We start from the raw sequence: 11,651 nt of genomic DNA, 5'->3' as shown, positions 1-11,651 counted from the left end.
GCTGGCTGGGACGCCAAGAGCCTGGACGGGCAGCAGCTTCCACAGCACAGCACCGCCATCAACTTCGTCCTCGTCGTCATCCATCTCCATCCCGCATCAACCGCCTCCCAACCGCCCGTTCTTCCCATCTTATCTTCCGTGTCAACTCCGCACCCGCAGAGCCAAATCCACATCACCGTCGCAATGGCCACCGATCTCTGGTACGTCGCTGTCATGCTGCGCTTCTGGACAGCTTGAGCTTCCCTCTTCGCAGGGACCAGCTTTGCTGTGATTGCCCTCGCGCTTCCGCGCTTCGAGTGCCGTTTCCTTGATTCAATGAGACGCCAAAGCTGACTGACTTGACTTACAGCCCCGTTTACGCCGTGAGTTCTACCTTGATGTTGCGATCCGTCACACCGCCCAAGCGATCGAGCGGCCAGTAGCGCTCCTGCTTCTCTCCGCGCCTCCCAGCCGACCCGTTACACACCATCATATTTCCCAGGACGAGTACTGATTTTGCATATTAGCCCTTCTTTGGTGCGATGGGCTGCACGTCCGCCATCGTCTTCACCTGCTTCGGCGCCGCGTACGGTACCGCCAAGGCCGGTGTTGGTATCTCTGCCATGGGTGTTCTCAGGCCTGACCTGATCGTCAAGAGTACGGCTTCCCCAGATATCGACTTGCCTCACAAGAACGATGGCTGTCCACTGCGACATGGAGATGCTTCGGTTAAGGCCACCAGCTAACTTACCCCAGACATTATCCCCGTCATTATGGCTGGTATCATCGGTATCTACGGTCTCGTCGTTTCTGTCCTGATCTCCAACGGCCTTTCGCAGAGGTCTGCACTGTTTACCAACTTCATCCAGCTTGGTGCTGGTTTGTCTGTCGGTCTGGCCGGTCTGGCCGCCGGGTTTGCCATCGGTATCGTTGGTGACGCTGGTGTCCGTGGAACTGCTCAGCAGCCCCGCCTCTTCGTCGGCATGATTCTTATTCTCATTTTTGCTGAAGTCCTGGGTAAGAAAGACGCGAACACCAATACAATACGGGCCCAACTGACGAAATCCAGGTCTTTACGGTCTCATTGTCGCGCTGCTCATGAACTCTCGCGCCGACCAGGGTGTCACCTGCTCCTACGACTCGTAAACGTTATTTGGACACCTGAAATCCGGCAGCTTGGCCAAATTACCTGCACGGATGAAGTACTGCGCGGTGAACGGACAAAGACTTGACACGGCAAGTCACTATTTGGCTGACGCGAATGAATGAAAATTGGAACGAAAATTGCCCAGCGCCGTGTATTGGCTCTGGGCACAGTGGAGCTCCTGAGCGAGCGAGTTAGTGGGGCTCCACTTTGTATGTCGATATATTCCACTTTTTTTTGGGGGTGCTGTAGGGCTTTGCAAGTAGATAACGGGCGTAAAACATTTGTGTTTCCCGGTGGCGGCTATGTAACTTAGCTTTCCTCGGAATGGGAGTTCTCGTGAGAAATGCTATGTTCACTGGCTTTGATTTCCATTATGGTAACCTTCAGGATAGGTATGTATCGCATCTGCAAACCTCCCGCCAGCAACGCATGTTGCTTGACGGTGCAATCGAGATGCTGGAACTAATCATTGACTTCCAATCTTAAAGATGAGTGTTTAGAAAAGGCTGGCCGTCTTCTCCTCTTCTTCATTATTCGACCAGTCTGATCAATTTACTTTCTCTTCTCATCGCAACATTCAAATCGCAGACTAAACATGGCAACGCCATCATCTTCCCCAAAGATTCTCCCATCAGGCGCAACGGGCTACGTGGGCGGAAGCGTCCTCCACCGCCTCCTCAACCACCCCTCCCTTACTTCCATCCTCTCCCCCTCCAACCCCATAACCCTCCCCGTGCTTCCAGGCGGCGGCGACCGCATCCCAAAACTCACGGCGACCTACGGGCCGCGCGTGAAGCCCGTCGCCACCACCTCCCTAGACGACGTCGCAACACTGACGGCGCTGGCCGCCGAGCACGACGTCGTCATCAACGCGGGGACAGGCTTCCATCCGGCGTCGGCTGAAGCGCTGATGCGCGGATTGGCGGCGCGCAAATAAAAAAAAAAAAAAAAAAAAAAAGAAAAAGACAGCGGCGGCAACATCAGAAACTTCGGGCCAGCAGCAGCAGCCCGCCGTCTGGATGATCCCCACGTCAGGCTGCCCCAACATCTCGGACAAGCCGATCACGGGCGACGCGCGGCCAGACGTCGAGTACGACGACGCGGACTCAGCGGCCGTCTTCGCGTTCGAGGCGGCGCAGAACGAGCAAGAGTGGTGCTGGTCGCGCTGCGCCTGGGCGAGGAGCTGGGCATCCACGCCATCAGCATCCAGGCGCCGTGCATCTTCGGCCCCGGCGGAGGGCCCGTTCCAGCAGGCCGGCTTGATGATTCCCGTCATGATGGCTAGTGTCTTGCGTCAGGGGTACGGCGTCATGGCTGGCGATGGCACGGGGGATATTGATTACGTCCCCACATCGCTGACTTGGCTGATGTTTTATGTGCTCTGCGTGCTCAATATTGTCAAGCATGGCGGTAGCGGTGTGCAGACGGGCAGGCGCGGTATCATTTTCCCGACGGCTGGAAGGACGCTGACGCGCGATATCGCGCAGCGCTGTTTGGATGTTGCGTTTGCGGTGGCACACCTGCCGTTGGAGGGCGGGCCCCAGAACAAGGAGATTCGCACCTTGAGTCTTGAAGAGTCGGCATCGATGACGGCGGGGAATCTCTACATTGCCGAGACAGGGTTGGCGAGCCATTACAAGACCAAGGGCACTGCTGCGAGGACGCGATTAGGGTGGAAGCCAATTTAGTTGGAAGACGCATGGAAGCAGAATCTTGAGACGGAGATGAAGGCTGCATTGGATGGGAAGAGGGGAAGTACCTTCGAGGCTTGTATTGCTGCTGAAGGACACTGAACAAAGTTCTTGCAGTACGTGTGAGCCATCAAATGCTGTTACATTAGGGAACACGATAGTCTCATGAGGGGCCACCGGGAAAGGTATTCCTCGTTTATTCGTCAGCTATGGACAGACGTTCGTTGCGATACGCAACCAGCAAAGTTCAAGTCACCTCCAAGACCCTTTAAGGCATCCCAAGCCGCCAATGAAACACCATCAATGGCTTCAGTGTTCCGGATTCACAATCACGACGCGGGTGCGGCTTGCGTTGGAAGCGTAGGTCTCTCCAACAAACAGACCAAGCATGAACGCAAACCATCCAACGAAGAATGGAACAATGCCCAGGACCGCGAAGAGTGCCCACTGGCTCTTGTTATGCAAATTTTGGTGCGCTTCGTGCTGCTTGGCTTGGTCCCAAAGCGTGGCATATTCGCGCCACTCGTAACCTTGCGCCTGACGTGCCCACTGGAGAAATTTGGAGCTCAAGACCTCGGCATTGTGACTTTCGAAGAGGACACAGCGAGGAGGCTGATGACTCTCGCTGGATGTACTGCAAACCTTGAGGCCCAAGAAGTCGCCGTTGCTAAGAGACACCTTTTCGATTATGGCGGGGAATTCCTTGAGAGAATCCTCGAAACTGGCAGATTGGAGATGAGGGTCTGCGACTGATCGCTTGAAGAGTTCAATGTCGCGCTTAGAGACTTCCTTGGAATCGTATGGAAGGGGATGCACTGAAGGGCAATTCGTGTCGCCGCTCTTGCACCAGTAGAACATGCTCAGAACGTACTTGTCATCGCTAGGATCGCCACCACATGGATCATGGCTATCACCTGCACAAGGCATGGAGTCGCACTGACCATTGATACCAGTGCGCGGCAGACGATCAATAGGAGGTGGCGTGAAGGAGCAATAGCAGGTGTCGCCATTTTCAAGACCCGCCCAATGCTTGCCTTTTTCGTGGCAGTGATCCACACACGTCTGCCTAGTCATGGAGCTGTCGGCCCATGAATCTGTCCACGTACGGTTCGAGACGTCGTCTATTCCGCAGCCAAAGTGACTCCAATATTCTCTTTGACCGCCGAACGGAATGGGAGATGGCTTGGAGGCCACGATTGGGATCCTGGATTTGGAGGAAGGAGTGACCAGCGTGGGCGATCTGGTATTTGTGGATAGAGACACTGGCACGAAGGAGCCACCATTCGAGTTGTAATTTGTGGTCATGATGGATGTCGAAAATTTCGGGCCGGTGTAAGGAGTAGGCGTAGGGGAAGCGAGCGCTGTGATGGATTCAGGCGCATGCTGAGTGCCCGCACAGCTCACGAAGAATTTGGGACGGACAGTCTGGTTGAGAAAAGGATAGCATGTGTCGTTGGTGAGGTTTCCCTGCCCGTTGCAGTGGGAGATTGCTCGCCGGAAAATGCTTTCGTCCCAGCCGTTCATCTTTGCAGGATTAGCGCGGGCTTGCGAGCGAAAACCACTGTGGACACTTACAAAGGAACCTTGAAAGCCGTAGCCAATTGGGTCATTGACATATCCATTCGGGCCCTTCTCAGCAAAGACAAGATGAGAAAGACCGTCCATGCCCAACCTTCCCTTGAATGATGTAAGGTCGTACCGCACGTCGTACCACATCGAGACCAGACGCACGGGGTGCGAGGGCGGGCAGGTCCCATTGAGAGGGTAGGCAACGTGAGAGCCATCTGTCGAAGACAGTCTTCTGCCGTCTCCACAGGAAGGGAAGCCAACATTCGCGCTGAGACCATCGGGACAATACTCTTGAGGCAAGTGGGCTGTGGATGACTTCACACCATTCTGAGCTGATCTGTCATAACATTCGTACCGCACGGCACCACCAGGGACATCATTGGTCGGACGACGCTTGGAAATGTGGCCAGCAGACATTTTGAACCCACCAGGAAAGGGCGCAGCTCGAGAGCTGAAGTTTCGAATGGCAGCAGGGTTTTGACTGTTTAGACTTAGTGTTTGGTACCTTGAGCTGATTATCTGGCTGACTTACTCATAGTGCACAGTGATGCTCTTCTCAGGCACGATCGAGTAGTTTATGCCATCGTAGTAGAAAAGCTGAGGGGTCCAGTACAATGACATGTCGCCATTGGTTGAGCAAGAAGAACACGCCGAGTGACGCAGTTGACGGTAGGTGATGTTTGCATTGACCGCATTGGAACCCGCAAAGAGATTGAAAGAGCTATAGAGCTTGCCAGGACTGTGAATAGGATCAATGCGGTCGCGCAGGACCGGCTGGCACTTGACAGCCCAGCCTGCGGTCGCAGACGTGGTGAGCAAAGCCACCAGGACGGCTATGATGCCGCCAAAGTTGACCTGGCGCATAGCTGGGAACGAATGTCCAGACGCAACGAGTGAATGGCGCGATTGAAGGCGAGATCAAACGGCGGTAGTGAGAAGGGGAAGACGGCGAGGGTGTTGATGGTGGGTGGAGGAGTGTGAGTCGGCACGAAAAAGACGTCCACCAGCACCTGGACGCGACTTCCTTCAACCCACACGCTCTGGCAACCAAATCTACACCACTGCAAAACGGTACCAAATCGACTGCTCTGAAGTTCAGCAATGCAAGAGCGAAGACCTCCCAACCTGCTACTGCTAACGGAGAATTCGTGGCCTTTTCCACACTCTTGCGAACAGCGATCCTACGCAGAGCGGCAAAGACTTCTCGAAAGAGAGGCTACCTCGGTCTTCACACGCAACAGAAAGACCTGCATTGTTAGCAGACGTTGAGCTCACCACGACCAGTATGCCCGCCGCACTACGATCCACCTCGAGACGATGCCATCATCCACCCACTCGCGGCAGCTTGTACTCGAATTCGGACTGCGACCTTGTGAGACCTCTACGACTGAGGCAAACGCGAAGTTGCTCTCTGGAGTCGGCATTTTCGCAATCAAGATCCTGTGCTTTTGCGAGCCAAGAGTGCCGAGTGGATGTCAATCTGGCGACCTCGAGGGCCAGCGTTCCGGTAGAATGTTTTGCGAACGCTCCAGGACCTGGAAATCATCCCAAGCAACGTAGTCAAGTCAAAGGTCGCCGATGGAGGCCTTTTGGGAGACTTGACAGGTCTATTGCGGTAGGGAGCGTCAGTGGAAGAGTGTGCACTCCCTTTCCAGTTTTCAGTTTGGCTTTCGATACGTTGAGAGAAGGTTGTTTGGAGACTTTGAGGGCGCGAGAGGTTGACATCACGTGAGGCAGAAGGCCCACCGGACCGGACAGAACGTTCGGATAATTTCGGGCCGCTCAGGTCCCTGGCCGACTACCAACTGCCAATTCGGGAACCTTGGATCCCTGCCATTGATGGTCCTCTTCTTCATTTCGTGTCGAAGTCTTGTTGCACATGTAAGCACCTTGAGGACCTGGCTTCTGAATGTGTCCTCTCTCTATGCGTTGTGCGTGGGATTGGAATCCACAATTGACCCCTTCCATTTGCAACAATGAGCGTCTCGAATCTCCGATAATCGCAACACACGCAGAAGACGAGCTTCCCAACACTCGTAAGTACCCGCCGCTTTGCTGTTTCTCCACCTGAACAGACAACAACTGAGATGCTCACGTGTGTGGGCACCGCCCACAGCCAAAGCTTGATGTTGTTCCTGTTGCCATGCCAAGGACGGAACACATTGCTGCCGGGAGCGTCCACCAATGCCGATCGGCTCCGAAACTTTGTGGGGTGCCGAATTTTGCGGGGTGGCCCAAAGAGACTCGCCGATAGACGCTCCTGACAATCCCTGGATACTGTGGTTGTCTGCATCGGCGCCGCTTGTACCCAAACGTAGCGTCGGATGAAGGCTTCTTGATCACGTATCAAGCAATTGCCGCTCCATCGCCGGTATATAAAGTAGTCCCGGCTTGCTACCATCGGTATAGGACGATTTCTCCCGCCTGTTCTTTCGCAGAATATCGCCCTTTCGCAACCATGGCCAGCAGCAGCGACGACGTCAGAAACAAGATGGACACGCGCCTCTTCATCAATGGCAAGGTAAGTATCAAGTTTGGTTTCAAAAATTCTCCAAAATGATGTTAACATTTTATCAGTTTGTTGAGTCTTCAGACCAAAAGACATTTAAGCTCCATTCCCCTTCCACGCGGGAATTTCTTGCCGAAGGTGCGACTCCAAGAATATCGAAAAGTTTTGGATATTAAATCTCTATGCAGTGTCCGAAGCAAGTGTTCAGGATGTCAATGCTACTGTAGCAGCTGCAAAAGCTGCTCAACCGGCTTGGGCAGCACTCTCCCCGCCCGAAAGAGGAGCTTGTTTGCGAAAAGTTGCGACTCTAATGCGTGAACACATGCAAGACTTGGCCACCCTCGAGGCTATCAGCATGGGTCGGCCAGTCAGAGACTATATTGACGTCTATGTGGGGGCTAGACTGTGGGAGTGGTTTTCAGAGGCTGGTTGGGCCATTCAAGGATCCACAAGTCTCAATAACCCTGGCATGGTGGGAATGACCTTACTGCAGCCATACGGCGTCGCTGCGGGTATCATACCATGGAACGCTCCGATGATTTTCTTCTCGTCCAAGGCAGCCCCTGCTCTGGCATGTGGAAACGCAATCATCATCAAGACGAGTGAAAAAGCGCCCTTGACTGTGAGATGAACACTGCAATTAATGCTATTGCCGTCACGCTAACAGAATTACAGTCCGCGTTTCTGGCCAAACTTGTGGAGCAAGCTGGATTTCCACCTGGAATCATCAACATTTTGCACGGGCACGGTAACGTCTCTGGTGCTGCCTTGGCCTCCCACATGGACGTGCGAACGCTTTCCTTTACGGGCTCGACTGCAACTGGACGATCAATCTCTATCGCCGCGGCCAAATCAAACCTCAAGAACCTGCACCTTGAGCTTGGTGGCAAGTCTCCCGCTGTAGTCTTTGAAGACGCCGATCTGGAATCCGCTGCCGCCACAGCTCAATTTGGAATTGGATGGAACGCCGGTCAGATTTGCATGGGCAACTCTCGAATTTACGTTCAAGACACTGTTGCGGAAAAGTTTATAAAACTCTTTAAGGAGAAATGGGCCAGCGTCAAAATGGGCGACCCTCTCGACCCAGAGGTAGGATTGGGTCCTGTTGCTGATTCGATACAGTACGAGAAAGTCAACAGCTATATCGAACTTGGCAAGTCGTCAGGTGCCAAGGTCGTTCTTGGTGGCGAGAAGCCGGAGCAAAACAGTCAACTGAGCAACGGCTATTATGTTCCAGCAACGATTTTTGAAAACATTCCGGAAGATTCCAAGACGATGAAAGAGGAAGTTTTTGGTCCCGTTGTTTGCATAAACACGTTCAAGACAGAGGAAGAGGTCATCGAAAAGGCAAACGACACAGAGTACGGCCTCTACTCTGCAGTTTTCACGACGAACCACGCTAGAGCCCTCCGGGTCGCGAAGGCTATTCAAGCTGGAACTGTCGGCATCAATTGCTCGGCTCCCATCAACTTGCCCGATCTGCCGTTTGGTGGGTTCAAGTCATCAGGCGTTGGCAGGGAAGGCATGATACACAGCATGAGGAACTATCTTGAAGAGAAGTCGATCATGACCAAGCTTTGAGAAAAAACAGTCCTTTAAGACTTCGCGCCTCTATTGTATGGATTTGACTACTGCACATTGCGCTTGGCATGGTAAGCTTGCCCAAAACACGTACTTAGACGGAAATTTCATTTGTAGATCCAGTCGAATGCCTGGCAGTTTTTTTTCATACCCTTGCGGACCGCTTGCAACGCAGAGATCGTCATTTCGGATCCCCATTTCAAACAGCCTCACAACTGGCCTCGGCGGCAGCATTATCCGCCGTCTGCGCGGAATGCTCATAATGCGATTGGCCGGAAAAAAGATGGAATGTGTAGGAGAATCCTCCTTGGCGTCTTCACCGCGAATCCCGTGACCCAACTATTGCAATGCAAACCCAAGGCTCAAAAGCACTTCATTCAAACTTGCCCGGGAGGAAAAGGCTACCATGTGGAAATACGAGCCCAAGAACCAGATGCGGATAAACTTCCGCGTGGCCTTGGACAGGGTAGATACGGAGACAGTTTCAATGTGCCGTTATTCCCATGCGTGGTCACAAGACCCAGTAACGCAGGCACTAATTATCAAAGCATGCAGAGCAGCGCGCCACTGAATTCCCCTTTGTGGACCCGCACAGACCATGCGACTGCATATGTACGTCGCTCCAGTATCAACTCCACCTCACACAAGACCCGCAGAAGTGGGGTCTGACGGCTAGTTTGCAACCAATTCTTAAAGGCGTGCTTCTCAGCAGCCTCACGACAGTTTTCTGCTGCATCCTCGCTCAACATGGCCGGTCAACCTCCATTTGTGTTCGGAGCCGCGGCGCTTGCAGGAGTGTTTACTTGGGCGGCATACTTCCACAAGGGGGAACATCACCTCTACCCGCTGAGATATGCTCGAAATTTCATCGCTTTGTTTATACTGGGGACGAATATCCTGGCAATTGTCGACCAAGTCAGCTACAGCAATGCTGCATTACAAATGGCGACCGTCGCGGCAAGTTATCTGGCTGGAATATTCACATCTCTCATCACGTGGCGGCTCTTGTTCTCCCCGTTGAACAAGTTTCCTGGGCCCTTCATGACAAGACTCTCGTCGTTTTGGATGGCGTTTCACGTTGGAAACTCGGAGGCGTACAAGCTAGTCACCAAGCTCCACGAGGAACACGGTGACTTTGTAAGAGTCGGCTCCAACGATCTTTCCATTATCGACCCCGACGCCGTTCCCTTGATCTACAGCTTCGGCACAAAATGTACCAAGGCAATATGGTATGACAACGACTACCCGCTTGCCTCGATGCACTCGTCTCGCAACCGCCAATATCACGATGCGCGCCGGCGGCTCTGGAGTATCTCGTTCAGTGACAAGGCCCTTCGTGGATACGAGCTTCGAGTCCAGAAATACACTTCCAGCCTGGTCCGACAGCTCTGTGCCTTCTCGGGACAGCCTGTCGACGCGACGAAGTGGTTCGCCTTTTTCGCTTACGACATCATGGGAGAGCTGGCGTTTGGAAAATCCTTTGGCACTCTCGACAAGGGAGAGGAGCACTTTGCCATTTCGCTGTTGGGTGAAGGCCTACAGGGCTTGGCTTTTCTATGTGCATTTACTGTCCTTTCACTTTGGTGTACGGCCCTGCTAATACTTGAACAGTGCCGACTTGGTTTTTCAGATGCTTGGCACAAACTCCTCTGGCAGCACCGTACTGGCGGTTCTTCAATTATTGCAACAAGCAATTTGAGGAGCGCGCGAAGATCAAACCCGACGTACCGGACATTATGAGCCCATTGATTGACCAATTTCCTGGCAAAAAGATGTCTGACATCGAAAAGACTCGCTGCCAGGGCGACTCACGACTTATCATCGTTGCTGGAAGGTGAGTATTTGACTCTTGCATTTTCTTTGGTCCCTCTCCAGCCCTGTAATCTCCTAACTTGACGACAGCGACACCACATCCGCAACACTTACCCATGCCATGTACCATCTTGCCCTCGAGCCTCAGCACATTGACAAGCTCCGCGAGGAAATCAATCCCAAAATCCAGTCCGACGGTTCGATCAATCACCGCGACATCCAAGACCTGCCGCACCTCAACGGCGTCATCAACGAAACACTGCGGCTGCACCCGGCAGTTCCCACCGCGCTGCCGCGCGTCACGCCACCTGAAGGCATCGAGGTCAATGGCACATACATCCCCGGCGAGACAACCGTGTGGTGCCCGCAATACGTGCTCGGGCGCAGCGAGAAAGTGTATGCCGAGCCGAATCGATTCCTGCCTGAGCGATGGTACGCGAAGAAGGAGATGGTCAAGAAGGAAAAGGCGTTCTTCCCTTTCAGCACTGGTAAGTCTCTCCCGTTTTCTCCTGGAATGCTTTCTGACATGTGCAGGCGTGTACGGCTGCATAGGCAAGCCTCTTGCGCTGATGGAGCTCCGTCTTGTCATTGCGAAGCTCCTCATGGCTTTTGACATTCAGTTCGCACCGGGCGAGACTGGCGATGACTTGTTGAACAAGACGCGCGATCACTTTACGGTTGAGTGTGGGGAACTTCACTTGGTATTCAAAGAGAGAAGCGCAGCGGCTTAAGACTATATCCGAGCTGCTATGAATTAAACGATCTAAGAAGGCTCCTCTTTTACTTAGGCATGAAACTCCAGCGCAGCATGTTAGGTTAGAGTCTATTGGCAGGATTCTGGCAGGATTCTGGTACTGGTCTGCTATTACTATGTTGAGCTCGAAAGACATCTTGATAGTATTGCATGGCCACAATTGAGCGGCATCATCGTGAGCAACTGGAGCATCCAAAAAACCAAAGACCCATCTCTAATGTGTCCACAATCCTCGAGTCCATTCTTAGCTACGAATACCACTGGCTTCGACAAGCCATCTTTCGCGACTTTGCTTTTTCTGCCACAAGTCTTTTGCCCATCCGCTCGTATTTTCTGCAATGTCAGATAATACACTGCCGCACGGGTTGTCGTTTCAGGAGTTTGACAAGGTCCACAACCAGTTTCTCGCGTGTCTGGCGTGCACTACAATCAACCACATCACCAGACATTATGCACTGGCGTCCGGCCACGCAATTCACCAAAGAGTCCTTCACGGGAATAAATCAAGTAAAAATGAGCTTCGACCCTGTCTTGCGCCGCGCGCCCTCCCCCCCCCAATCCCTACCCTTCCCCGCAAAAAAGCGAACCAAACCCCACATTCTCCTCCAC

General features: G+C 53.2%; 6 protein-coding genes across 6 annotated transcripts; 5 read left to right on the top strand and 1 right to left on the bottom strand.

The window, feature by feature from the left end:
• Positions 1–183: 183 nt before the first annotated feature.
• On the top strand, positions 184–1,125 carry IWZ02DRAFT_492517 (V-ATPase proteolipid subunit C-like domain-containing protein; the record flags this gene model as incomplete). The annotated part of the gene is made up of 5 exons (XM_066769856.1): positions 184–200; positions 350–362; positions 507–636; positions 736–996; positions 1,049–1,125. The coding sequence occupies 5 exons, from the start codon at positions 184–186 to the stop codon at positions 1,123–1,125; spliced, it is 498 nt and encodes a 165-aa protein (XP_066620903.1).
• Positions 1,126–1,547: 422 nt separating this feature from the next.
• IWZ02DRAFT_505972 (uncharacterized protein) lies at positions 1,548–2,063 on the top strand (the record flags this gene model as incomplete). The annotated part of the gene is made up of 1 exon (XM_066770394.1): positions 1,548–2,063. Exon 1 carries the CDS (start codon positions 1,722–1,724, stop codon positions 2,061–2,063), a length of 342 nt encoding a protein of 113 aa, XP_066620902.1. The 5' UTR covers positions 1,548–1,721.
• On the top strand, positions 1,940–2,943 carry IWZ02DRAFT_505966 (uncharacterized protein). The gene has a single exon (XM_066770393.1). The coding sequence runs from the start codon at positions 2,146–2,148 to the stop codon at positions 2,812–2,814; it is 669 nt and encodes a 222-aa protein (XP_066620901.1). The 5' UTR covers positions 1,940–2,145; the 3' UTR covers positions 2,815–2,943.
• IWZ02DRAFT_41408 (uncharacterized protein) lies at positions 2,944–5,460 on the bottom strand. The gene is made up of 3 exons (XM_066765755.1): positions 4,919–5,460; positions 4,393–4,867; positions 2,944–4,341 (listed from the first exon to the last, which is right to left on the bottom strand). Exons 1-3 carry the CDS (start codon positions 5,248–5,250, stop codon positions 3,127–3,129), a joined length of 2,022 nt encoding a protein of 673 aa, XP_066620900.1. The 5' UTR covers positions 5,251–5,460; the 3' UTR covers positions 2,944–3,126.
• A 1,134-nt stretch (positions 5,461–6,594) lies between these two features.
• Positions 6,595–8,491, top strand: IWZ02DRAFT_41400 (aldehyde dehydrogenase). The gene is made up of 4 exons (XM_066765753.1): positions 6,595–6,907; positions 6,964–7,033; positions 7,084–7,517; positions 7,571–8,491. The coding sequence occupies exons 1-4, from the start codon at positions 6,845–6,847 to the stop codon at positions 8,474–8,476; spliced, it is 1,473 nt and encodes a 490-aa protein (XP_066620899.1). The 5' UTR covers positions 6,595–6,844; the 3' UTR covers positions 8,477–8,491.
• Positions 8,492–9,184: 693 nt separating this feature from the next.
• On the top strand, positions 9,185–11,248 carry IWZ02DRAFT_457513 (putative cytochrome P450). Its single transcript, XM_066767944.1, has 4 exons — positions 9,185–10,034; positions 10,088–10,310; positions 10,379–10,776; positions 10,823–11,248. The coding sequence occupies exons 1-4, from the start codon at positions 9,224–9,226 to the stop codon at positions 11,017–11,019; spliced, it is 1,629 nt and encodes a 542-aa protein (XP_066620898.1). The 5' UTR covers positions 9,185–9,223; the 3' UTR covers positions 11,020–11,248.
• The last annotated feature ends 403 nt before the right edge of the window (positions 11,249–11,651 follow it).

Source organism: Phyllosticta citriasiana (assembly GCF_038021145.1).
Source record: "Phyllosticta citriasiana strain CBS 120426 chromosome Unknown IWZ02scaffold_10, whole genome shotgun sequence".
Classification (NCBI taxonomy): Eukaryota; Fungi; Ascomycota; class Dothideomycetes; order Botryosphaeriales; family Phyllostictaceae; genus Phyllosticta; species Phyllosticta citriasiana.
This window is presented reverse-complemented; position numbering and strand designations above follow the sequence as displayed.